The following is a 23,225-nucleotide window of genomic DNA, read 5'->3' as shown; positions in this document are numbered from 1 at the left end:
TTTTGACTTAACTTTTACGCTATCGAGAACGTTAAAAAACTCGCACTAAGCACACAGGAACTGCGGCACTTCGGTTTGTTGTATCGTTTGTTGTATTCGTGCAGACAAAGTGGGGGGGGCGCCGCGACCGTACGCGCGTGGTGCTGCGGGGGGCGCGGGCGGGCGGGGGTGCGTGCCCGCACCTCGTGGCGGCCGAGCGGTGCGCGCCCCACGCACACTCGTGGCACCTCGCGCCCTGGGACGACTGTCAGCCTCTCGGTAATCAATTCGATACTAGATTGAAAATTAGTAAAACCTTCACAACAAGAAGACAGCTGGGAGGAGACAATTTTTGACAATACCAATCACCTTTATTTATTTATTTTCAAACACTTATCAAATGACAACGAGCTGTTCTGTAATCTGTAAATACATACGTAATACATATTCACGAATGATTCCATAAGTAAGCAAATATAATGTCCTTGAAAATAAAAACCGACAATTTTTTAAAAGCGTTCAAGTTCTACAGGTATTGTTTCTCAGCCTAAAAATTAATTTCAATAAAGGTGGTTCGCCTTGTGGCGAAGGGACGAAAAAACGCGCCGTTCGATGTCTGCGCGGCGATGGGAAATTCGTTAACGACTCTTTCTGTCCTGTGAGTATTTATAATGTTCATAATAATATGCCAGGTAATTCAACAACTCAGCTCTTTCACTAACAACTTCGTTGCCATATGCAAATTAACAATCACGGATGATAGAATACTCAATCCATTTTAATTTATCTCACATGGTGGTTACAAAACAAAAAACTTCAAAAAAATCGTTCAACAACTTCAAAAAACATTAATTTATAAGATTTTATGTGTTAATTAAATATTATTTTTGAGCACAGTCCAGATTGTGGTCAGTTAGACTACCGGGTAATTGTAAATTGTCGGGTAATCACAAATTTCCTCACATCATCGCCATCATTTATCTATTTCCCTTACTTATCATTATGTTGTATGACTGTGGTCCATCGATATAAAAAGTAACTAAAACAAAGTTTGATAACTAATGAACAACTTTCATTGTACCACGACTTAGACCTCCTCCTACGAAAGAGCTGCTTCTAAAATAAAACAACGCACATGTTGAGTTAGTGTGCTCTGATTTTTCTGTAAGCATAAGTACAAGCACCTTGAAGCCCACCATTGTGATGTGATTAACCCTCCTTTGACAGTCCAAAGATTTAACGTCACATAAAATGCCAGGTTTGACTTAACGCGTTGCGCAGTAATTAGGAGCACCTAAGTGGGTTCGATTCCCACATAATGTAACGAACATATCTGTTTGTTCGCTTTCTGGATGTGTAACATCTATGTTTGTATATCTATCAGTCTTCTGTTCGATAGGAAATTCTAGTTTGGGGCGAGATGACGGTTTGTGACCTGGAGACAAGTTATCTCGTTATTTCATTTTACTGATTCTCTTCTTCAGAACCAAACGGCGATAGAAGCCAAAGAATCGTGGTGCTACGTGCCGTGCGGCGTCGACTGTGAGGTCGGAGAGTGGAGCGGCTGGGACAGCTCTGCTTGCTCCTGCGGAGACGCTTCCTCCGCAAGGCACATGCGCCGGACCAGGTAAACAAAGCGTTCAGCACAAGCTGTACCCAACTCTCTATCTTAACCCAAATATTGACTAGTCTGACTGACGGCCGTTTCGCGTTAATTGGGAAATTATAGGCAGAAAAATTGTTGTACAAAAAAAAAAGTCATGTGCCTCAAATACTACCAATGGTACGTACACTAGTGAACAATCCAGTGGTCAGCCCTAATAAATTAGAATACTTTTGAATTCACTAGAAGTTAGTTAAATGCAAAATAATCGGTATTTGAACGAAGTTTCGAGAAAAAACGGACGCTATGTGAATGAAACACGAGCTCGTCTATTTCTTCACGCGTTGAACCGTGAAGAATGATACAGAACCTTGTTATGCAAAAGAAGGCTTAAGGACGAACGCCTAACTCAATCAGCTTAAATGAATTTCAGTGAATCCATATTATTTTTTGGTGTCACAGACAACGACTAACGGCGGCGGTATGGCCAGGACGCTCGTGCCCCCCCACGGAACAACGAGCGCCCTGCCCCAGAGAACCTTGTCTCAGACTAGTGGCACGACCTTCTCTTGGATGTCACATTCAAGTAAGACATCACATGTTATTATGAATGAGGGATCATTGGTGGCCCGGAGGCCTCTCCAATTTCACCAGGACAGGTGGACGAGCAGAGGCTCAGCCAGGAGGGGTGGGAATTGCTAACAGCTGCCCGAGCACCTCCAAAGGAGACCTAACAACTCAGGGGCAGCTGCTTTGCGAATGAATCTACTACCGGATCGAAATCGCGACCCGCTGACAAGATCCGGCGAGAAACTCAGTGGACTTATGCTTAGGTTAGGTCGCACGTCAAACCCTTTGCAGAGTTTTAAATTTTAAAGCTGAAACTCGGTCATAAAAACTAACCTGCTGACGAAGACGTATTCTGTGAATTAGTTGTCTGATTCTATTATAAATTCGAAAATAGCTTATTTTGACGAAATTCGGTATTGATATAGTTTCAAACCTGAAAAAGAATATACTGCCATTCAACTTCATTGGGATCAGACGTGGACACTTGAATACGTACTCGTCGAACTCGTCAAACAGTTCAATGTAAAACTAACCAACTCGCTGAGTTTCTCGGTGGATCTTCACCAGACGTTGATCAGTTGGAGACGGCTATGTTCAGTAGTAGTGGACCGTGGACAGGCTGAGATGATGATGATGATGATGAAAAAAATTTATTAACTTACCGATGTGATCACTTAGCCCGTTTTAATCGCAAATAGCTAAATCTATATACCAATATATAAATCTACAGTGGTTTTTACGGATGTTCCGTTATAACTACTGAACCGTGCATCCGGATGACTTGAAACTCAGTATCCATGTAGAAAATACATGGATAGGCTAATATATTTATATGAGTGTTGGACTCCCTACACCAGTTGCGGGGGCGTTAATGATGAGAATCTTTGTGGGGGTGAGAAATAATAATGTTAATTTCATATGCCCAGCGAAGCAGACGGGTACAGCTAGTATAATGATAATTCTGATAGACTTCGGCGGGCGAAGAGGCAATCGGGGCTTGCGGTTTTGGAGTAAAGGCATCGCAGGCGCGTTGTGAGCTGACCAACGTCGGGGACGAGCCCCCCACCGACGCGTACCTGGAGCCCTGGCGGTGCGCGCCCGTCCTGCCTGGGAGAATCGTTGCGCCATTGACGCAGTATCAGGTACCTTATATGATTTAAATTCTTTGCCAAATACTGATACCAAAATATTGCTATCTTTTAATTTGTACTTTTGTACGTTAACACTACCGTAAAGCAGTAATGCGTTTCGGTTTGAAGGGTGGGGCAGCCGTTGTAACTATACTGATTAGATTACCTTAGAACTTATATCTCAAGGTGGGTGGCGCACTTACGTTATAGATGTCTATGAGCTCCAGCAACCACTTAACACCAGGTGGGCTGTGAGCTCGTCCACCCATTTAAGCAATAAAAAAATTATAATAATAACACGTTGACTACGGGACCGTTTTTGAGAGACTTGCAGCCAGTGTGTATGAGGTCTTTTCTAGGAAAGATTGGACCTCTTTACAGTGCGTATGAGACCTGTTAGGATTCACAGAGAAACGTATTTAAATATACTCATACTCATGGAAATATGTACATAGTCGCTTTCTTCATCGAGCGAAAGAATACGGTTTTGATTGCCTTACCAGACAGTCGCGCATGGGGCTTTTTAACTCGCATAATGCAGTCAAAGTGTTAAAGTTTCAAGTGCTCATGTTGATCTGGTGCCGGAGTCCATACAAACCATATTGCCGTCTTTGATACTCGAAGCTGCAGACTTGAAATGTTAAGTAGTTACTAGAGTCCATAAACATCAAAAACATGAATGTCGCCACCCACCTTGGGACCTGAAATCTATGCCAATAGTACAACACTGGACAAGTGTGTATGTTGAGCACTCAGGATCCAAACCAGCCTTTAGGTTAAGGTTAACGTTATGACAGGTTATGATAGATTAAGGTTTTGAGATTCATTTTTATTTTTCGTTTTATAATTATTTTATTTTTATTTTATTCCGAAAATGTATGTATTGTTTTTATGTAATTTTAATACTAAAATCTGAAGTAAATGAAATAAATAAAAATAAAATAAATTGCAATAGTTGAAGTAGGACTGACTTTAGACAATTGTAGTGATTAGTTTTTGTTTTTCCGGGTGACAGGAGGAGGGGTCGTGTGAGGTAGAGTGCGGGTGCAGACAGGCGGCGGGCCAGCCGGGGCCGTGGGGGTCGTGGGGCCCGTGCCGCGCCGGCGCGCGCTCCCGCACCCGGCAGCTGCTGCTCAGACCCACCAGGACTTGCAACACGCCTTCCAGGTGAACAATTACATCTATGTAGACTAGACGTAGCATAGTTCCGCTCGCCATAAATTATAGATTAGTGCAAGTTTTTTAACTTCTCGATCGCGTAAAAGTTAACTCAAATTTGTATGGAGTTGTTTAAAAAACCATGTATGGAGTTGGAACAGCGTCTCTAACGGCATACGAAGAGAAATGTTCCAACTCCATACAAATTTGAGTTAACTTTTACGCGATCGAGAAGTTAAAAAACTTACACTAAGCACACTGACCTAATTAGCTACACGTATTGGAATCGGAGGGAATGTATGAAATTCAATTTCTCAATTCACCGAACGTATTATCCCCTAGATACGTCACAATCGAATGGGCGAACTGCACTAGCGACTCGGACGAGCTCCCCGACGCGCCGGCCACCGAGCCGCGCGAGGAGAAGCCGCGGCAGCCCTGGGTCGACCGCGACGTCTACCATGACGGATACCTCGGTAAGAAGCGGAACGTGCATCCTGAGATGTCGTCTAAAACTATTTGCACAGATTATAACTTAGTTCGTGGATTATAATTGACTATGCAATTTCGAAAAGAGCACATGCCGCATATTTTGTCAAATACGTTTTTTTCATATACATGTAATTTTGAGGCTTACACCTACACCAATTTTATAATAATTCCAGTAATGTTCAATTGCTAATTAACGCTAAAATATATCTCAAAAGTTAATATTTTAAATTTTACACTGCTTTAGAAAATAATCAGTTTTTTTCTCATTTCCTGAACATTTTACATTTTCAGAGATGTGCCCTTTTCGAAAATGCATATTCAATTGTAAAGTCTTTGCATATGATAACAACGAATAGGAACTCGAGTTCAGGAATTGTGTTTCATTTTTACGATTAGACAATGAAGTATTCTCTGCCGTTTTTTTTTTCTGGCCTGTATCCTCTTTAGTCTCATGGCATAGACATAATTAAAATTAACTACTTAAGTACTAAGTGCTTAACGGTAGGCAGCGGCTTGGCTCTGCCCCTGGCTATGCTGAAGTCCATGGGCGACGGTAACCACTCACCATCAGGTGGGCCGTATGATCGACTGTCTACGTTGACAATAAAAAAAAATTGTCAAAAAAAACTATTTCTATAGTTTCATCGGACGTTTATTATTGTCATTATATAATTAGCGACGTTTCGATGTAAGTTCATCAGTCGTGACTGATGAATTTTAATATTAAGAGAATAATTTACTAATCTTATATCATTAAAATAGTATTCAAATATTTAATCGACAAATAAAAAAGTTTTCTTTGTGTCTACGACTCGGACGAACCGAGGGAAATAATATGCTCCATGATGTTCTACAGAGGGGAGCAGTTCAGTGCTGGCCGTGGTGTGGACGGCCACCCTGGTGCTCAGTCTGTACGGCGCGTTCATGCTGTACCGTGGATTCATTAGGTACCGCTCTTACCTGTACTGTATAAATCTACAGTGGTTTTTACGGATGTTCCGTTATAACTACTGAACCGTGCATCCGATTGACTTGAAACTTGGCATACGCCTAGAAAATACATGTACTTAATGGATAGGCTAATATTTATGTGAGTGTTGGACTCCCTACACCAGTTGAGGGGGCGTTAATGATGAGAATCTTTGTGTGGGTGAGAAGTAATAATGTTAATTTTAAATGCCCAGCGAAGCGGGCGAGTACAGCTAATATTATTATATAGCTAGCTCTAAAGTGATAGATACAAGTTTAATTTTAAAACTATTGCAGATCTGGAATTATTATTAGTACTATTTGCGGTAGGCAGCGGCTTGGCTCTGCCCCTGGCATTGCTGACGTCCATGAGCTACGGTAACTATTTACCATCAGGTGGGCCGTATGCTCGCCTGCTCGGGCAATAAAAAAATAAAAACTTTAATTTTTGTATTTTAATATTTTTTTCGACATACATTAAAATACTAGCTAGCGTCACTATCACCAAAGAGAACTATAGAAACACGATCGCCATCTTGAATAGTGAGCGCCATCTTTTTTACAGCACTTGGAAAACGCATTAAAAATAATGTATTTTTTTTATTTAATAACGTGAAATTTATATCTCAATACTATGCTATAAAATAAATAAATAAATTCCCTCAAAAGTAAACTCTATTTTGTTACAAATTAATTGAATGACATTTTTTTTATTTTATTTTAGGTGCATCAGGAGCCGAAAACTGAAGACCATTACCAAAGTGTGAATCAATCATTTGATTCGAATTCATTCGTAATGATTGAGTTCGCGACATCGCTGACTTCAGACCGCTCTGTCTATGCACTGCACTATGTTACTCACCTGTTAAAGCTATTATCGTATTTGTTAAAACACGACTTTTAGATCGTATTCGTTGAATTGCATTAAATTTTTACGTTAATGTTTGACATTAGCATTGCGTTTGCTCAGTACGTGACTCCTATATTTGTTGAGTTGCGACCATTGATAGATCATCTAGTATATTATGATATCAGTACAGACTATCGATATACTCTTAGTATTTATACCAACATATTCAGCAATGAGTCTGTCCGCGAAAGTGCTTCCATGTTTTTAATACATATATTAAAATTATGCTTAGACGGTTTTTACGGATTTACCTGCTATACAAGTTAGATCGCAGCGCCCGCCGAACTCGGGAACGACAATACTCGTGTTCAAACTATAATGAGCTGAAATGTATTGACGACATGTTGGCGGTGTACTTAATATGTTGTAGGGACGAGTTTCAGTATGAAGCTACGTTGATAATTGATGAAAAAACGTTATACGACAACCAAGGTCGTCCGTATTTATATATAAAGTTTTAGCGCTGGTTTTTTCTGAAATTTATACAATAACATCACCGATAAATGTGTACGTGTAATGAGGTGCGGTAATACATTGCTTTGATGATTTAAACGTTGACGGGTCGCTGTTTTATTTTGTCGTCAAAATCAAACAGCACTTGATTTCGTTTTGCACAAAGTTGTGACGCGCCATTTTCTTTTATTTTAGTGACATTACAATGTTCATATGAATGACGTATCAGAAATATTAGATGATGCTAGGACTGAAGGCGGCGTTCAGCAGACGAGGTGTGACACTCTTCGACCAAATAACAAATAACACATCATACCACATATCAGCAAGTTTTAATGAGTCATTATTTAACAATAGCGTTTCACAATAAACACAATATCATCTCGAGCCATCTGAATAATTCAGTTTAAGCGTAATATTTGAAAGAGTGCTTGATATATTACCGATCATCCGAGTAGAGCTTTGTCGCACAAATAACAACATTTAATACCTATATAATATGTTTAGTATGTAAGGACGTATATTAACTGATCATAATACGGTTTTGAGATAATAATCATGTTTAATACGTTTTTGTAGGTTTTGCATATAATCCCAATTAATTGTGTATTTTGATATGTGTATGTGACTTCCTTTGTGTATCCTCTTCGTCGATAAATATTTCGCATACTCGTATATTTTCTTGATACTCAACCTATTATTTAGTTTCTATCTTAATACTATCGCATCACTACATCTCGTTCCTTCATGACAATATTTAAAATTATCACCGAATATATCATATTACCATTACTATGTATATTCGACAACTTTATTTTTGTTATACTATCTATTATCGTCTATTCTAAATACTACGCTATCACTTGTGATATTTTAACTATCAATATTTTATTGTTCCAAGCAACATGCATGATATAAATTATAAACTATCATTATTCCATTATGAAATATCGATGTGAAACATAATAATTAAGGAATCGTGTTAGACAATACAATATTTGATATTTAATAAAATTTGATTGTGTTTTTACAGAATGATCTTTTATTTCACATCCCTCGCTCTGTTTGACTGACCATTGACAAGAGATTATTCGATTTTAACTATACTGACAATCAGTTGTCTATGACCACAAAAACTGTAGGTAGTATACATTCGAAACTTAATTGAAAAAAGGATTGCGTGGTTTTAGGAAACCACGGTAAAAGTGAAACTTTTTTTACATTATAGACATTTAACTAAAAATTTTTGGAATAATATTCCACTAAGGGTATAAAAATCGCTTTATCAATCTTAATTTTATACTTGGAAAATTAGAATGATAATGGAATATGATAAAAGTAGACTAAGTCTCCAACTAATATCTTTATTGAACTATGTGTCTTAGAGTACGACATACATAATACTTAACAATTATTTAAATTATATACACATTAAAAAAACAAACAAAATAGCGTGGAGCACTGACACAAATGCGTAATAGTCTATACACTACACGGTCAGCTGCTGTGAACTATAGGCGCCGTCATATTGGCCTTGGCTGCTCTCACGAGCGCCTTTCACTTTAACCCTACTCCGCGGCCGACCGTCACGCGACATGCAACACACAGACGAAAAAGTTTGAGACGATGTAATAAAGTTTCACTTTAACACTTTACTATAATGACAATAAAAAACTCGAAATTAATACGTAAATTAGTTTTAATTTTATTATGCCTGTGACACGCGAACAGCGCACAGACTTCTGCAACAATTTATTTACAATCAACGGTTGTTTGCATTCATCTTGAGTCGAGTTAACGCTTTTGGTTCATATTTCAGCTCCGCTAAGCCTTTGTGAACTATCGCGTTCACTCTCGCCGCTTGCAGTTCTCGTCGGCACTTGGCCACGTCCTTCTCCGCAACAGCAAGGTTTTCTAAATTGTTCAACAATACCTGGAAACAGCACGACGGTGCTAATATTGTTGCTGTAAGCTAAAACTTAAGTCTTACTAAGTACCTAAATAATAGGTTAGGGAAAAAGTATTTTCGCATTATAGTATGTATGAACTTGTAATAAAATCTCTTTGGCTATACCTACTATTTGTATCTGGCTGGTTTTGGTATCATTAAAAGTTTAAATTTTAAAGAAGATAATTCCAAATTCAAATTAGGAAAATGTGTGATTTTTATTTATTATATATAGTATATGTAGTCGTTGAAATTGACGATAAAATCGATTTCTCGGTACAATTGAATATTATAAAGTGTAATATGAAAAATATATGATATGTATGTAAAAAAATCCGAAATACTAAATTTTAACTTTTATCGGAAGAACGTTAATGCTATTTGAAATCGAACAATTTAAATACATTATTTAAAATGTACCTACTGAAAATCGAAGGTGGTTTCAACATGCGAAGTTTTTAATTGGTTCTCTTTTTATTTTAAGTCTATAATAGGTCTCAATGTGCAATCTTTACTAGTTCGCATTTAACATTTTTGCATTTTTTTGTAAACACAGTGACAAAGTCCTTTTTTGTACGACAGAGTTTTTTTTGTAACATGCTTACGAGCTCTTGAAAGAAAATTAGTTTCACACACCCCCATAGAGTCAGATTATAATAATATATAACCTAATACACACACTCCTAGAACGGACTTGACAAAAATCTTATGATTGTAATTTCTAGGAAATTCTAATTTTCATAGGAAACTAGTTTAAGACTTCAGCAAAAAAAAAGCCAGTGAACGCATCACTTGAGATATTTTCACGGACGAATTCTCCAATGACGGGGGAGTCATGGCTATTTAATATTTTTTAATCGTATTAAGGCCCACTTGCATAAAGATATCTTAATTTTGATGAACGAATAACATTGAAAATAAAATTTGAACTCTGACCCTCTGAATCTCTTATACAGATCGAAGAACTAGCCCATAATAATATACCTATATTACCCCGAACAATCATCAAAGCCCATAAATGTCATGTCAAATGAAATGTCACACCGTGAATGTCGAGACATGCACGTCTACAACGAAGGTTTGCTTCGCAACAGACATAGGTGGGATAGTAGTACCTATCCCTTCTGAATCATGCTCTACCACCAGTGAAATCATCGGTACTTAAATCATCAAGGCATGCTATCAGACTGTAAGTGTTAGTACTGCCAGTGAGCATGTTACTGAGCTTATGGAGTTGTATGGTCATTTTCTGATACCTATTGAGGATTCAATTGCATTCGGGTAATACGCAATCTGGATGGCGACTTTGGTAGCGCCGCTAACGCCAAGTGGACCAAGTTTTTTCAGCCCACAGTCATCCACTGCTGGACAAAGGCCCTAGCCTAACTACAACGGCCGGTCCTGCACTGCCCCCATTAAGCGTATTCTCTGTTATTTAAGTACGTCTTGCAAATTTTAGTCTATGTACTAAATAAGGGACCCAAAAACAACATTAGGATTTTAATTAAAAAATTTACAGGCAAGCGTAACTAGACTTCGCAAGCTCTGCTGCAGCTTTCTGAGCCTTTATCATCGTCGTAGAGTTGTACGTAAACACATCGGTACAATAATAATCAACCAGAGTCTTCATGTCGACATTAAGTTTACCATTCGCACTGCTATCCGAACAAATAAGAGGGGCAATCAAGTCACTGAATAATTTATCCTGATACTTTCCCAAATGTACGAAATTAGGGCTCACTTGAGACAGACGACAGGATAAAGAACTGTGATCGCTGTAGAACAAACATATCCCAGTATATTCCGCTAAAGCCCGTATAATCTTCCAATCGTGACGCGCTTTCCCTGGCGGTGTGACTGCAGGAAGTGCGTGTTGAGATCTACCCTCCATATTCAAATATAATCCACCGGCTTCGGTGTAAGCACTTCCCGGCAAAACGATAGATGCATTCTCCGAACCTTTATCACCTTGAAAACCTATATAAATAAGTTTACATGACTGTGGTGGCGACCAGTTATAAAATATTTCATCAGCACCCAATGATATCAAAACATCTGGGCATTTTTCTTGTAATGCTGCTAAAGCTCCCGGCTTCCAACCAGCTTCTAACGCACCGGCAAAACTAGCCTCTCGCGTTACAATATTCAACACTGACCAATTGTTTACCTTAAATGAAGCTGCAATATTAGTCAATTCTTTCATGATTTTCCCACCAAATGCCGATTCCAGTTGTGAAATTCCAACTAAAATAAGTGGCTTTTTAGCTTCTTTTAATACTTCACTAGCTTTACTTAATGATTGTATATCATCGCCTAAATAGTTAACAAAATAATTGAACTCGCACCGAGGACCTATTACATAAATATCACACTCGTTTGTAATATAGGCTTGTCGGATCCATGCATTCAAAATAGGAGCCTCGAATCTCGGGTTGGTTCCAACTAGTAAAATTATATCGGCTTGAGCTATATCCCTCATGTTTACATTTAAAGAATACGCCGCTCTTATATCAGCTCCCGTTTGTGTATAATACATCTCGCGCTCGACGTACGTGTTTTCTGAACCTAACATATTTAAAAAGTCTTTGGCCGCTACCAAAGTTTCAACATTACAATGGGGACCGGCAATAGCCATTACATTTTCTGGACAAGTACAATTTATCGAGTCTGCAACGGTTTTCAACGCACAATTCCATTCGATAGGACATAAACAAGAACCAACTCTGAGCATAGGGATCACTAATCTTTGTATTTCAAGTGAATCCATGGCCCACCGTCCTTTGTCGGAAAGCCATTCTTGGTTTATTTCATCGTGCTCCCGAGGGAGTATCCTTAAAACACGATCAAATCTATGATTTATTACAATATTAGTACCGGTTGCATCTGTAACGTCAATGGAATTGGTTCTCCGTACTTCCCAAGGTCTTGCTTTGAACATGTAAGGCATCGATGTTAAAGCTCCTACAGGACACAAGTCAATGATGTTTCCAGATAACTCAGATAAAAACATCTTATCGACATAAGTACCAACAAGCATTTCAGTACCTCGCCCCGCAGTACCTAAAACATCCAAGCCACAAACTTGTGAAGCAAATCTGATGCATCTAGTACAGTGAATGCAACGAGTCATTTCTGTTCGTATTAAGGGCCCTAAATTTTTATCTTCGACTGCTCTTTTTCCGTCGAAATGTACGTCAGTAAACCTTGAACGGTCATTGCCGAATCGCATCGATAGATCTTGCAAATCACATTCACCTCCTTGGTCACAGATAGGACAATCTAATGGATGATTAACAAGAAGAAATTCTAGTACACCTTCTTGAGCCGTTTGGGTTTTAGCGGAATTTGTTCGTATTTTCATGTTCTTCGACACGGGCATGGCGCAAGCTACCTGTGACTTTGACAGGCCTTCTAATTCGACCAAACACATTCTACAGTTACCAGCAATGGAGAGACGTTCGTGATAACAAAAAGTGGGCACGGTCAATTTCTCGCGACGTAAAGCTTGTAATATTGTGAAGTAGCCGGGCACCTTAACGGGTTTTCCATTAATGAATATATCAATTTCTTGCGTTGACTGTCTCCTACTTACGACATTTTGAAGATTTTTCTGGAACTTCGTTAATGATTCTCTCACTATTCTAAACATTATTGGTGTATTCAATAAATAATTTGTAACGAGATTATTTTACGGTTTGTCATATTTTATCTGTCATTTTACATAAAACATAAACGACGCACAAAAAATAGAGTTTATAATGGAATCTTATTTCTGATCGTATTTTACGATTTCTCAGCTGAATATTTAGAAAATAAACCGCTATTATTTTAAGTTCATCTTTATGTTTGTCCATCGATAAAAATGGTACTAATTTAAAATGTACTATTTTTTACTAATTAAAAATGTACTATTTCGTTGAAAACTTACTTGATGGATCGATTCGATTAAATGCACCAACGCCTCTTTGAACTCGACGAAGACTTCTGTTGCTCTTTCATACCTATAAGAAAGTTCTAGAAAATCTCAGATATACTTTTGCGTAATCTACATTTTTTTGTAGGCAGCGGCTTGGCTCTGCTCCTGGCATTGCTGAAGTCCATGGGCGACGGTAACCACTTGCCATCAGGTGAGCCGTACGCTCGTCTTCCTAAAGGCAAAAAAAAAGTATAATTAAAAGATCTAACAAATGACCTATTTGTAAACGTAATTATCAATAATTGATGACTGACTCGGTGGTCTTACTGGTGCACCGAGGGTCGTGGCTTCGATTCACACATCCGGCAAATATTCGTGTTATAAAACAGGTTTGTTTGTTATTTTTTCGGGTGTTTATTATATATCTATATATTTAAACGCATTAAGTATGTATATCAGTGTCTGGGTTCCCATAACACAGGTCGTCCTAATGCGGGATCGGACGTTCTAGCGTGACTTGTAAAAAATAATAATTAGGAATGCACTAGAGACAAGAAGATACCATACAAGATCAAATGAGATAAGACTATTATTTGAGACTAGCTGACCCGGCAGACTTCGTAGTGCCTCAATCTATAAATAAAATACCTAAGTTTTTCTATAAAATATACTTAAAACAAACAAAAGGAATTGATATTTTTATTTAATTCCGACCATTTTCATAAATATCTACCTTTTAAACCTTCTCTGGACTTCCACTAATAATTCAAGACCAAAATTAGTCAAATCGGTCCAGCCGTTCTAGAGTTTTAGTGAGACTAACGAACAGCAATTCATTTTTATTTAAATAAACAAGCTGTACCCGTCCGCTTCGCTGGGCATTTAAATTAACATTATTATTTCTCACCCTCACAAAGATTTTTATTATTAACACCCCCGCAACTGGTGTAGGGAGTCCAACACTCATATAAATATTAGCCTATCCATTAAGTACATGTATTTTCTACATGGATACCAAGTTTCAAGTCAATCGGATGCATGGTCTTGTAGTTATAGCGGAACATCCGTAAAAACCACTGTAGATATATATATTATTATAGATAGATAAGTTACTTATGGTCGTGCATGACATCGGTGAATGCGTAGTCCAGAGCTAAACGAAGAGTCCTGGCTGCCCGGGGAGCTGCCGGGGCGGCCAGCACCCTGCGAGCTCCGCGCTCAAGACACCGCGCCTGCACCAGGAGTCGGCAGGCATCAGCACAGGACGCTGTACGTTCCCAACCACTCCTGAAGCAACCGATATTATAGTGTTAGTGTATAAGACAGACCAACAGTAATATTAAGCGGTAGGCAGTGGCTTGGCTCTGCCCCTGGCATTGCTGAAGTCCATGGGCGACGGTAACCACTCACCATCAGGTGGGGCGTGTGCTCATATGCCTACAAGGGCAATAAAAAAAATGGTAAAACCGATCACACAAAAATGCTCTATGGTAATCCACGTGTAGGATAATGACAGAAAGTTTGGTATGTGTATCTATTTTTAAAAGTTTCAAGGCAAGAAAGTAATGCTTCACCGTAGAAACAGACTTGGTATTGGTACATCTATGGCGAGCTCACAAAACGCTCTACCAACAATCTGGATATATCTTTTTTTTTATTGGTTCGATGGGTGGTCCAGCTCACAGCCCACCTGGTGTTAAGCGGTTACTGGAGGCCATAGACATCTACAACGTAAATGCGCCACCCACCTTGAGATATAAGTTCTAAGGTCTCAAGTATAGTTACAACGGCTGCGCCCACCCGTCAAACCGAAACATGGTGCCTCACGCCAGAAATAGGCAGAGTGGTGGTACCTACCCGTGCGGATTTACAAGAGGTCCTACCACCAGTAATTACGCAGCTAATAATTTTACGGGTTTGATTTTTATTACACGATATTGCTCCTTCACCGTGGAAGTCAATCGTGTACATTTATTAAATACGTATTTAATTAGAAAAATTGGTACCCGCCTGCGGGATTCGAACACCGTTGCATCGCTTGAAACGACTGCACCAGGCGTCTTAACCTTTAGGCCACGATGACTTCAAATTTTGGACCAATATCTTGGAAGTGTTATTCTGTTATGACACCCACTTGCCGACTGAGGTGAGTTTCCAAGCGAGCAGAGCATCGTCGAGGAGTCTGACGGCAGCGTGTGCGTACTCCGCAGCCGCCCGTAACTTGGCACTCACAGAGGCTAGGGCGTCACGTAACGCCGACGCCTTAGTCAGGGCACTCTCTTGCGCCGTGCCCGGGCGGAGATCGTTGCCCCAAAGACTTTCTAAATAATAATTCAATTAAATAAAATCTATGAAACAGGTTAAAATTTAGAATTAACTGAAAAAAACTATATGCTTTTTATTTTTGAAGTGACACTTCTTTAGGTGCGACGAGAGTAAAATTTTACTCGCGACAAATTCGGTACGGCTGGAGAGAAAAGATACAATTTAGGAAAAGCGAGAATGAGAAAATAGCCAGAGCGTCTCACTCGTCTGCGGAGAGAGGGAAAGGACAAAGCGAGCTAGGTCGTTTCTCTTATACACAGCATTCCCTATTACAATAGTAAATTGTGCACCAAGGGAGAAAAGTTGGACATTTCCTCCGGCGTGTAAAATAAACTACTACTAATTGAATAAGAACTGTCTGATGAACTCATATTTGTTTAATACTTCACTATTAAATTTTATTGCCTTTTGTTTATTTCACTTTTACACTAAACACAATATTGCAAATTACCCGAGCAGAACAATGGCGGAGAATTTTAGGTGCGTGAGAGCAGACGTAGACACTAACGCGCATGCGCACTTGTCAGTACCCAGGGAGAAAAAGTTACACTTTCTTCCCTGTACAGCGGGACGAAAACCGAACTTTCGGCGTCAGTAGGAGAAAAAAAAATTTGATTTAAGGCAAAAGAAGTTTCACTTCTTTTATGCACGCGCACCATTTCTTTGAGTTCCAACCAGTTGACGATGTACCTAAAAGTTAATATAATGTTCTTACCCAATAGTAGTTGTTGTTGAGTGTACAAAGATCTCAGACGTAGGATCTGTGCATGCAGCCCACGTCGTTCGCGCTGTAACTCTGAATAACGAGTCCGGAGCCAGTTCAGTTCCAGACGGCGCATCTCCTTTACGTGAAATAAAGTTTACTTTTTAAATTAAACAGATATCTGTTATGTTTGAAATAAATGTTAGTATGTCACTGGTCGTCTTGAGTATCACTTGTCCCCTTACGCACTAACACAACAATATCAAATTAAAATCGATTCAATTAACCAAATCCAATATTTCAAGTATTTTACTATTTTCCAAGAAATACAAAAATATAAATTTAATTTTATGCAAATTACACAAGTTTGATTATTATTACAAGAACCTACATATTGAAAATGATTCGTGTAATAACTAGTTATTTCATTAGAAAAATTGGTACCTACCTGCCGGATTCGAACACTGGCAGGGTCGCGTCGCTTGATACGAGTCCAGCGGGCTTATCCTTTAGGCCACTACGACTGTCACACGCTTACCTTACGATTTACATTCGCAACAAAATCTTCATTCTCGGATGCTAGCAATGGCCGCCGATATAAATCCAGACCCACGAACATCTATAAATTTATTCTGATGTCAGAATCATAGTATATAATGTGGTGATGATTAATCTAATCATTCATCCCAATTACTTTTTGGCGGGAACGCGAGGAGTGAAGTTGTGTGATTTGTTTTATTTTGTCTATTTAGTGTTTCTTCAGGTTTAATTTTCGATTTAGTTTTTAACGGTGGTTTATTAACTGTTTAATATCTGTGAAAGTGCACAAATGTGGGAAATTGAGACAAAGCCGCTGGCCGTAACTTCTCGGCATCCTCCAAAAAGTCCACTGCAAAAATCTCAGTCAATGACTACCATTTTACTAAGATTATATTTCATTCCATATCATCTCATTTCATTTAATTTCACCCCGTTAATTAATGTCTCAAATTAATCATCTTCTTAAGGGTTTGGCAGTCGTTAAAAATTAAAAAGTTAAACCTTCATGTTGGTAATGTGAGGAGGAGGCATCGTAAAAGGACTTGGATGGAATGCAGTGATGACGTATGACAGGCCTCAATGGAATAATAGGACAATCAGCACCGACTCCGCATAGTGGGATCAGGACAAGAAGAAAAGAGGAATATCATGTCACTAGGCAGATGGGCATTTATTTATTTATCTATTCAACTTTACGCACAAAGGTACAATAGCGGACGTAATTCCTGAGGCATTATCTACCAGTCAACCAAGGGTGGTGTAGGGAGTCTTGTGGTAGATGCATTCCTTTTTGCATGATGTCTTCATAAAGGATGATGAACTTAATTAAGAAATCCCAGACAGGCAGCATTTCTTAGCTAATACTAACAATACGAACAATAACAAGTAATTTTACCTGGTGTAGCGTTTTAGCGTAACTCTCTTTCGTCAAATCCGTTGTAAGCTCTTCGAATGTATTCATTTCCTAATAAACATAAATATTTTTATTAATATTGATAATGTAACTGAATTATAAATCACCACAGCGTAAGTCAAGTTTCAATCGTATGATGGCAAATTCCAATGCAATAAACATCGACTTCATGACTCTTATGTTAAAATGTTTGTAACCTCTGGTCATATATCACATTAATATATAGGCCACGAACTATATTTTTATTGCCTTCGTAGGCAGACGAGCAAACGGCCCCACTAATGGTGAATGGTTACCGTCGCCCAAGGACATCAGCAATGCTAGGGGCATAACCATGCCGCTGCCTACCGTTAAACTATTCTGCGCATCTATGCCCGTATAGCTCTCGAATGAGAGGCTTAAGGTCTTCCCAATAAATGTGCACTTTAGATATCTAATTAAGCCCACTGAGTTTCTCGCCGAATCTTCTCAGTGGGTCGCGTTTTCGATCCGGTGGTAGATTCTGCGAAGCACGGCTCTTGCTAGGGTTCACGTTAGCAACGTCGTCAGGCTTGAGCCCCGTGAGCTCACCTAGTAGTTAATGTTACGCTGAAATAACCTCTCAAGGCTCTCAGCTTAGGTAGGAAAAAAAAACTAATTATTAAAAAAGAAGTAAGAAACGAGACCTGCTGCATACTCTCTAGTTCAGCGGTGACTACAGCCAGTCTAGCTGCTGGATAAGTACGCTCACTTTCTGAGATCTCCTTGTTCAATCTTGCCAAAGCGGCCACCACCGTCTCGCCTTTACTACCGGCCGTGTCGGGCCACGACACCTGAAATCAATTAATTATGCCACTCTAAAACAATATCGTCTCAAGAAACATAATATATAATAAACGCATCTGAGATCTTTGACCTTCTGAGTAAGCTTCGGAATACTTTGGACACTTTTCTTTTATTGCTTATTTATGTGGACGAGCTCACAGCCCACCTGGTGTTGCCAGAACACATTGCCAGAAACGTAGATAAATATCTCGACACACTCTACCTCACGTCGTAAGTAGAAAAATAAAATTGGTTGTCTGTAAAGTCGGTTTATGGACGATAATTTTACGTGATAACGTTAGTGGCAGAGCTAATCGAACTGCTAGTTCTAACGTCACGCAAGAAGAGTGAAACGTATCACAAGCCAACGCTTGGGCCGATCGTGCCTTTTGATCGCTTGTTCCGCGTTCTCGCTTGCACGCACAGACTCAGGCGGAACGTGACACTTTATCGTGCGTGCAGCTGGTGTTCATCAATTTATAAGACGTTATCACGTTAAAAAGAGTCCGCGGACACATTCCTTGCTCCGGAACTATCAAATTTGATGTTTGCCCGAGAACAACAATAGATTAGACAAAACATAATATGTGTGAAGCTTTACTCGCTATCCTGAGGGCATTATTTTATATATTAACGCGTGAACAAGGCGAAATATAGCGGTTTTAATTAGCGTTTGCTGCATAAACTTTTATTGTGATAGACATGATAGCATTGGAGATTTCAGACACGACAGTGTTCCGTCATTCCTTCTACGCAGTACGCGAGATACCTAGGAATCAATCTGAAAGAGGGTAACGAAGACCTCGTATGAGTGTTAGTATTTAAGCAATTTTTTAAATAATATAATATATGCTCAAATAACTCTATTTCAGAAAAAAAACACAAAGAAAATTAAGTTTGCTAAAGCAACTCCATAAATAAATTATTTAATAGTAGATGTAGTTCTGGCCTTAAATTTGGGTAGCAGTGAGCTAAAATAGCACAACAACATAGACGAAAAATAAAATTTTTAAAATCGCTTAAAGAAAGTTTATTTTAGAAAACTTGTAATCGGCAATCACTTACGCTTGACCCAGTGCTAACACCGATTCTCTGTGCGCTAGCCATGCAGCCCATACCACTACTGACTCAACAAATATTCCACGCTAGAAGTCATCGTCTAAATACCACTACAGATAATAGCAGTAAATATGCCAAGGCTACTACAGTGTTTAGTTAACGATTGATTCAAGGGAACGTTTGGGGTAGACAATACGAACGGGCGCCAAACGGCACCGCGCCTTCTTGTGCATAGATCAACAATGTATGACTAGTGGTAACATGAACTCACGAACAGTCTAATATGAATCTTTCAAATTTAGAAAACAAATTAATGTCGAATTTATTTTTAGCTTAATTGGAGCTTTTCTTTTTATTGCTTAGATGGGTGGACGAGCTCACAGCCCACCTGGTGTTAGGTGGGGACTGAAGCCCATTGACATCTACAACGTAAATGCGCCACCCAACTTGAGATATCAGTTCTAAGGTCTCAGTATAGTTACAACGGCTGCCCCACCTTTCAAACCGAAACGCAATACCTACTGCTTTACGGCAGAAATAGGCGGGGTGGTGGTACATACCCGAGCGGACTCACAAGAGGTCCTGCCACCAGTAAAAATGCATTTCTGGCCGTCTGGTGTAGTGGTAAGTGACATGGTCACTACACAAGGGGGTCGCGGGTTCGAATCCCGCCAAGGGAAGATATTTGTATGATAAATATAAATGTCTTTTCCAGGGTTACGGATGTATATTAAATATGTGTATGTGTATAATAAAAATCTTACATTTATTTCCGTTATCTGGTACCTGTAACACAAGTTCTTTACGAACTTATCACGGGACCAGTTAACGTGGCGTGATTGTTAGTAAATATTTATTTATTTATTTATTTTATTTATTTCAAACTTAACCCACATTGTAGATTTGTGTCGTTTAAATATAAGTGTTTATTATTTTTCCCACAATATTAAACTTGTCGGCGATCACGAAAACTATTTGAAACTTTTTTTTTTTTTATTGCTTAGATGGGTGGACGAGCTCACAGCCCACCTGGTGTTAAGTGGTTACTGGAGCCCATAGACATCTACAACGTAAATGCGCCAACCATCTTGAGATATAAGTTCTACGGTCTGAAGTATAGTTACAACGGCTGCCTCACCCTTCAAACCGAAACGCATTACTGCTTCACGGCAGAAATAGGCAGGGTGGTGGTACCTACCCGCGCGGACTCACAAGAGGTCCTACCACCAGTAATTACGCAAATTATAATTTTGCGGGTTTCATTTTTATTACACGATGTTATTCCTTCACCGTGGAAGTCAATCGTGAACATTTGTTGAGTACGTATTTCATTACAAAAATTGGTACCCGCCTGCGGGATTCGAACGCCGTTGCATCGCTCAACACGAATGCACCGGACGTCTTATCCGTTAGGCCACGACGACTTCAAACATCGGAAATAATATAATTACGTACAACTAAAAACTTGAGATTAAACGTAAAGTAGGTAGTTTTAATTATGTCTAGGACTCGCGAAAACCAAATAAAATATCATACTAATACTATTATATTATGACATGCCCGATTTTTTTTTATTTAATTTAAAATAAGCACTAATTTCGGATCGTGATCCATGTAAAGAAAACAAACGCATCGCCGTCTATCGAGAATAAAGACACAAGCTCCGCTATAAATTTACCTACCTACGGTAGGATCCTCCCGCCGAGTTAAAATGTATAGAAAAAAAAAACATTACTTAGTGCAGGCCCGAGATGAGAACATAATAAATATGACAGCATTATCCAAACATATGACCATGAAAGTTTATAATGTCTCGAAAACAGTGTGCTTACAGTTTTTTAACGTTCTCGATATCGTAAAAGTTAGCTCATATTTGTATGGAACGGGATCGTTTGCGTACATTTGTCGCTAGGGGCGCTGTTCCAACTGCATACAAAATTGGGTTAACTTTTACGTTATCGAGAACGTTAAAAAACTCGCACTAAGCACACAGAACGGATGCCTGCTTCGCGGATAAATAATGATGCCGATACCTACACGTGCGTCCTTAAATAAAAAACAATTACATTACACAAAGTAAGCTTTAAACTTACTTAAATCAAATAAACACCGGAACAAAAGTTTAAATTTTAATAGCTCAGAAAATGCCACATCCAATATTTCATCTTTCAAGTAAAATGAACACTCATAAATTGCTCTTGATCACGAAATATCGTTAATAAAGCCCCCAACGTACTTCGTTTCGTGTGTACAATCATAGGTACACAATTTGCCATTTAAAAGTACAAATGAACACAAAAACGTAGTATAGCGCATCAGACAACCAATTTAACTCATCCTTGAACCAATTTCATAGTTGAGTTTCATACCAAGGGTAGCCATGAAACCCTTTGTCATGCTAGATTTTTTTTAAAGATTGTTCAATTTGACAAACTCTGGATAGTATGGGGTTTACAACATGGTTCTACTAGGATTTACGCTTGTTGAAAATACACAATTTTTTATGGTTTACATAGGATAGACCAGTAGGCTTAGTGCGAGTTTCAAAAATCGAATCGAATGACTCGCATCGAGTGTACGCTCTTCACGGTGAAACGTGCGGAGCTCTGAGTGCGAGTTACTCGATTTGCAGGACGTTTATTCATCTTTAGAAGCAATAATTTTTTCTTTTATGTTGGTAGCATGCAAGTTTTTTTTTTTAGGCGTTTAATTGAAATGCCAAGCTTTCTAACGATATTTATAATTAGTCGGGTAATGGGTAATGTACCTGTGCTTAGTGCGAGTTTTTTTAATTACTCAGTCGATGTTAATGTTATGTTTAATTTGTGTGAGTTTGTATCAGTGCCACCTAGTGGTAAGCTTATGAATCTCATTTTGTGGGAGAGAGAAGGTTTGTTTATGTTGCTGTCTCATGTATCGAATAGCTTTACCGAAGTGAGCCTCTCGATTATTGTATGTGCGAGTGCGAGTTACAAATTAATGGATTTTGAGAGTATTTCTTCACTTTCAAGCAAGTTAAGTAGTCACTAAAAATTTTGCCGTGAAACCAATACAATATCAAGATTTTTTCTTTCGTTTTTAATAATAATGTTGTTTTTTAAGGTTTTATCTATTCTAATGGTTTATACACATATATTTTTTCGGTTACAAAATTTTATAGACGTCTAGCTAGTTGTAAATACATATTAATTCTTTGCTTTTTCATTTAATTCTTATTAAATCATTGCTTTTTTTTAAAGAGTTGTTTGATGAGAAAGAGAGAGCGAGATAGAGTTTTTTTTTTTATTCCTTAGATGGATGGACGAGCTCACAGCCCACCTGATGTTAAGTGGTTACTGGAGCCCATAGACATCTACAACGTAAATGCGCCACCCACCTCGAGATATAAGTTCTAAGGTCTCAGTATAGTTACAACGGCTACCCCACCCTTCGAACCGAAACGCATTATTGCTTCACGGCGGAAATAGGCGGGGTGGTGGTACCTACCCGTGTGGACTCCCAAGAGGTCCTACCACCAGTGAAAGAGTATTCTTTATTGTACACAAAATGAATAAATATTGTGAAACATTTTTTCTTGGTCTTATCGCTAAAAGTGATCTCTTCCAGACAACCATTAGATGGGCAAGAATAATTTCGAAATGAATTGCACACTGTGTATCTATCTATTATAGAAATATATACACACACGCACATACACACGCGTACACACACACACACACGCGCGCGCGCAATATACATATTTACAGGTACATA

General features: G+C 38.8%; 3 protein-coding genes across 3 annotated transcripts in view; 1 reads left to right on the top strand and 2 right to left on the bottom strand.

The window, feature by feature from the left end:
- The window catches only part of LOC114253363 (thrombospondin type-1 domain-containing protein 7A), a 118,700-nt gene extending 110,406 nt beyond the window's left edge, over positions 1–8,294 (top strand). Inside the window, exons 21-29 of the mRNA XM_089734282.1 lie at positions 105–258; positions 549–637; positions 1,464–1,606; positions 2,045–2,168; positions 3,121–3,294; positions 4,298–4,449; positions 4,783–4,916; positions 5,789–5,879; positions 6,626–8,294. Coding sequence (XP_089590408.1) covers positions 105–258; positions 549–637; positions 1,464–1,606; positions 2,045–2,168; positions 3,121–3,294; positions 4,298–4,449; positions 4,783–4,916; positions 5,789–5,879; positions 6,626–6,668 — 1,104 coding nt within the window. The 3' untranslated portion in view covers positions 6,669–8,294. The remainder of the gene's footprint in view (positions 1–104; positions 259–548; positions 638–1,463; positions 1,607–2,044; positions 2,169–3,120; positions 3,295–4,297; positions 4,450–4,782; positions 4,917–5,788; positions 5,880–6,625) is intronic.
- Positions 8,295–8,608: 314 nt separating this feature from the next.
- On the bottom strand, positions 8,609–19,671 carry LOC114253328 (uncharacterized). The gene is made up of 9 exons (XM_089734294.1): positions 19,479–19,671; positions 18,275–18,421; positions 17,592–17,660; positions 16,695–16,775; positions 16,169–16,295; positions 15,263–15,449; positions 14,242–14,415; positions 13,141–13,213; positions 8,609–9,197 (listed from the first exon to the last, which is right to left on the bottom strand). The coding sequence occupies exons 1-9, from the start codon at positions 19,527–19,529 to the stop codon at positions 9,027–9,029; spliced, it is 1,080 nt and encodes a 359-aa protein (XP_089590420.1). The 5' UTR covers positions 19,530–19,671; the 3' UTR covers positions 8,609–9,026.
- LOC114253327 (NADH-ubiquinone oxidoreductase 75 kDa subunit, mitochondrial) lies at positions 10,019–13,130 on the bottom strand. The gene has a single exon (XM_028188165.2). It carries the CDS (start codon positions 12,859–12,861, stop codon positions 10,726–10,728), a length of 2,136 nt encoding a protein of 711 aa, XP_028043966.2. The 5' UTR covers positions 12,862–13,130; the 3' UTR covers positions 10,019–10,725.
- Positions 19,672–23,225: the final 3,554 nt, after the last annotated feature.

This window comes from Bombyx mandarina, chromosome 17 (assembly GCF_030267445.1).
Source record: "Bombyx mandarina strain Sakado chromosome 17, ASM3026744v2".
In the NCBI taxonomy this organism is placed as follows: Eukaryota; Metazoa; Arthropoda; class Insecta; order Lepidoptera; family Bombycidae; genus Bombyx; species Bombyx mandarina.
The sequence above is the reverse complement of the archived record's forward strand: the minus strand, read 5'-3'. Positions and strand labels throughout refer to the sequence as shown.

Bases quoted from the DNA above. Each gene is read 5' to 3' on its own strand.
- LOC114253327 (XM_028188165.2), bottom strand. From the start codon at position 12,861: ATGTTTAGAATAGTGAGAGAATCATTAACGAAGTTCCAGAAAAATCTT.
- LOC114253328 (XM_089734294.1), bottom strand. From the start codon at position 19,529: ATGGGCTGCATGGCTAGCGCACAGAGAATCGGTGTTAGCACTGGGTCA. The intron at 16,296-16,694 runs GTAAGCGTGTGA...TTTCACGTAAAG, and splicing joins TTGCGAATGTAAATCGTAAG to GAGATGCGCCGTCTGGAACT. The intron at 13,214-14,241 runs GTAACTTATCTA...ACTTTCTTATAG, and splicing joins GATGTCATGCACGACCATAA to GTATGAAAGAGCAACAGAAG.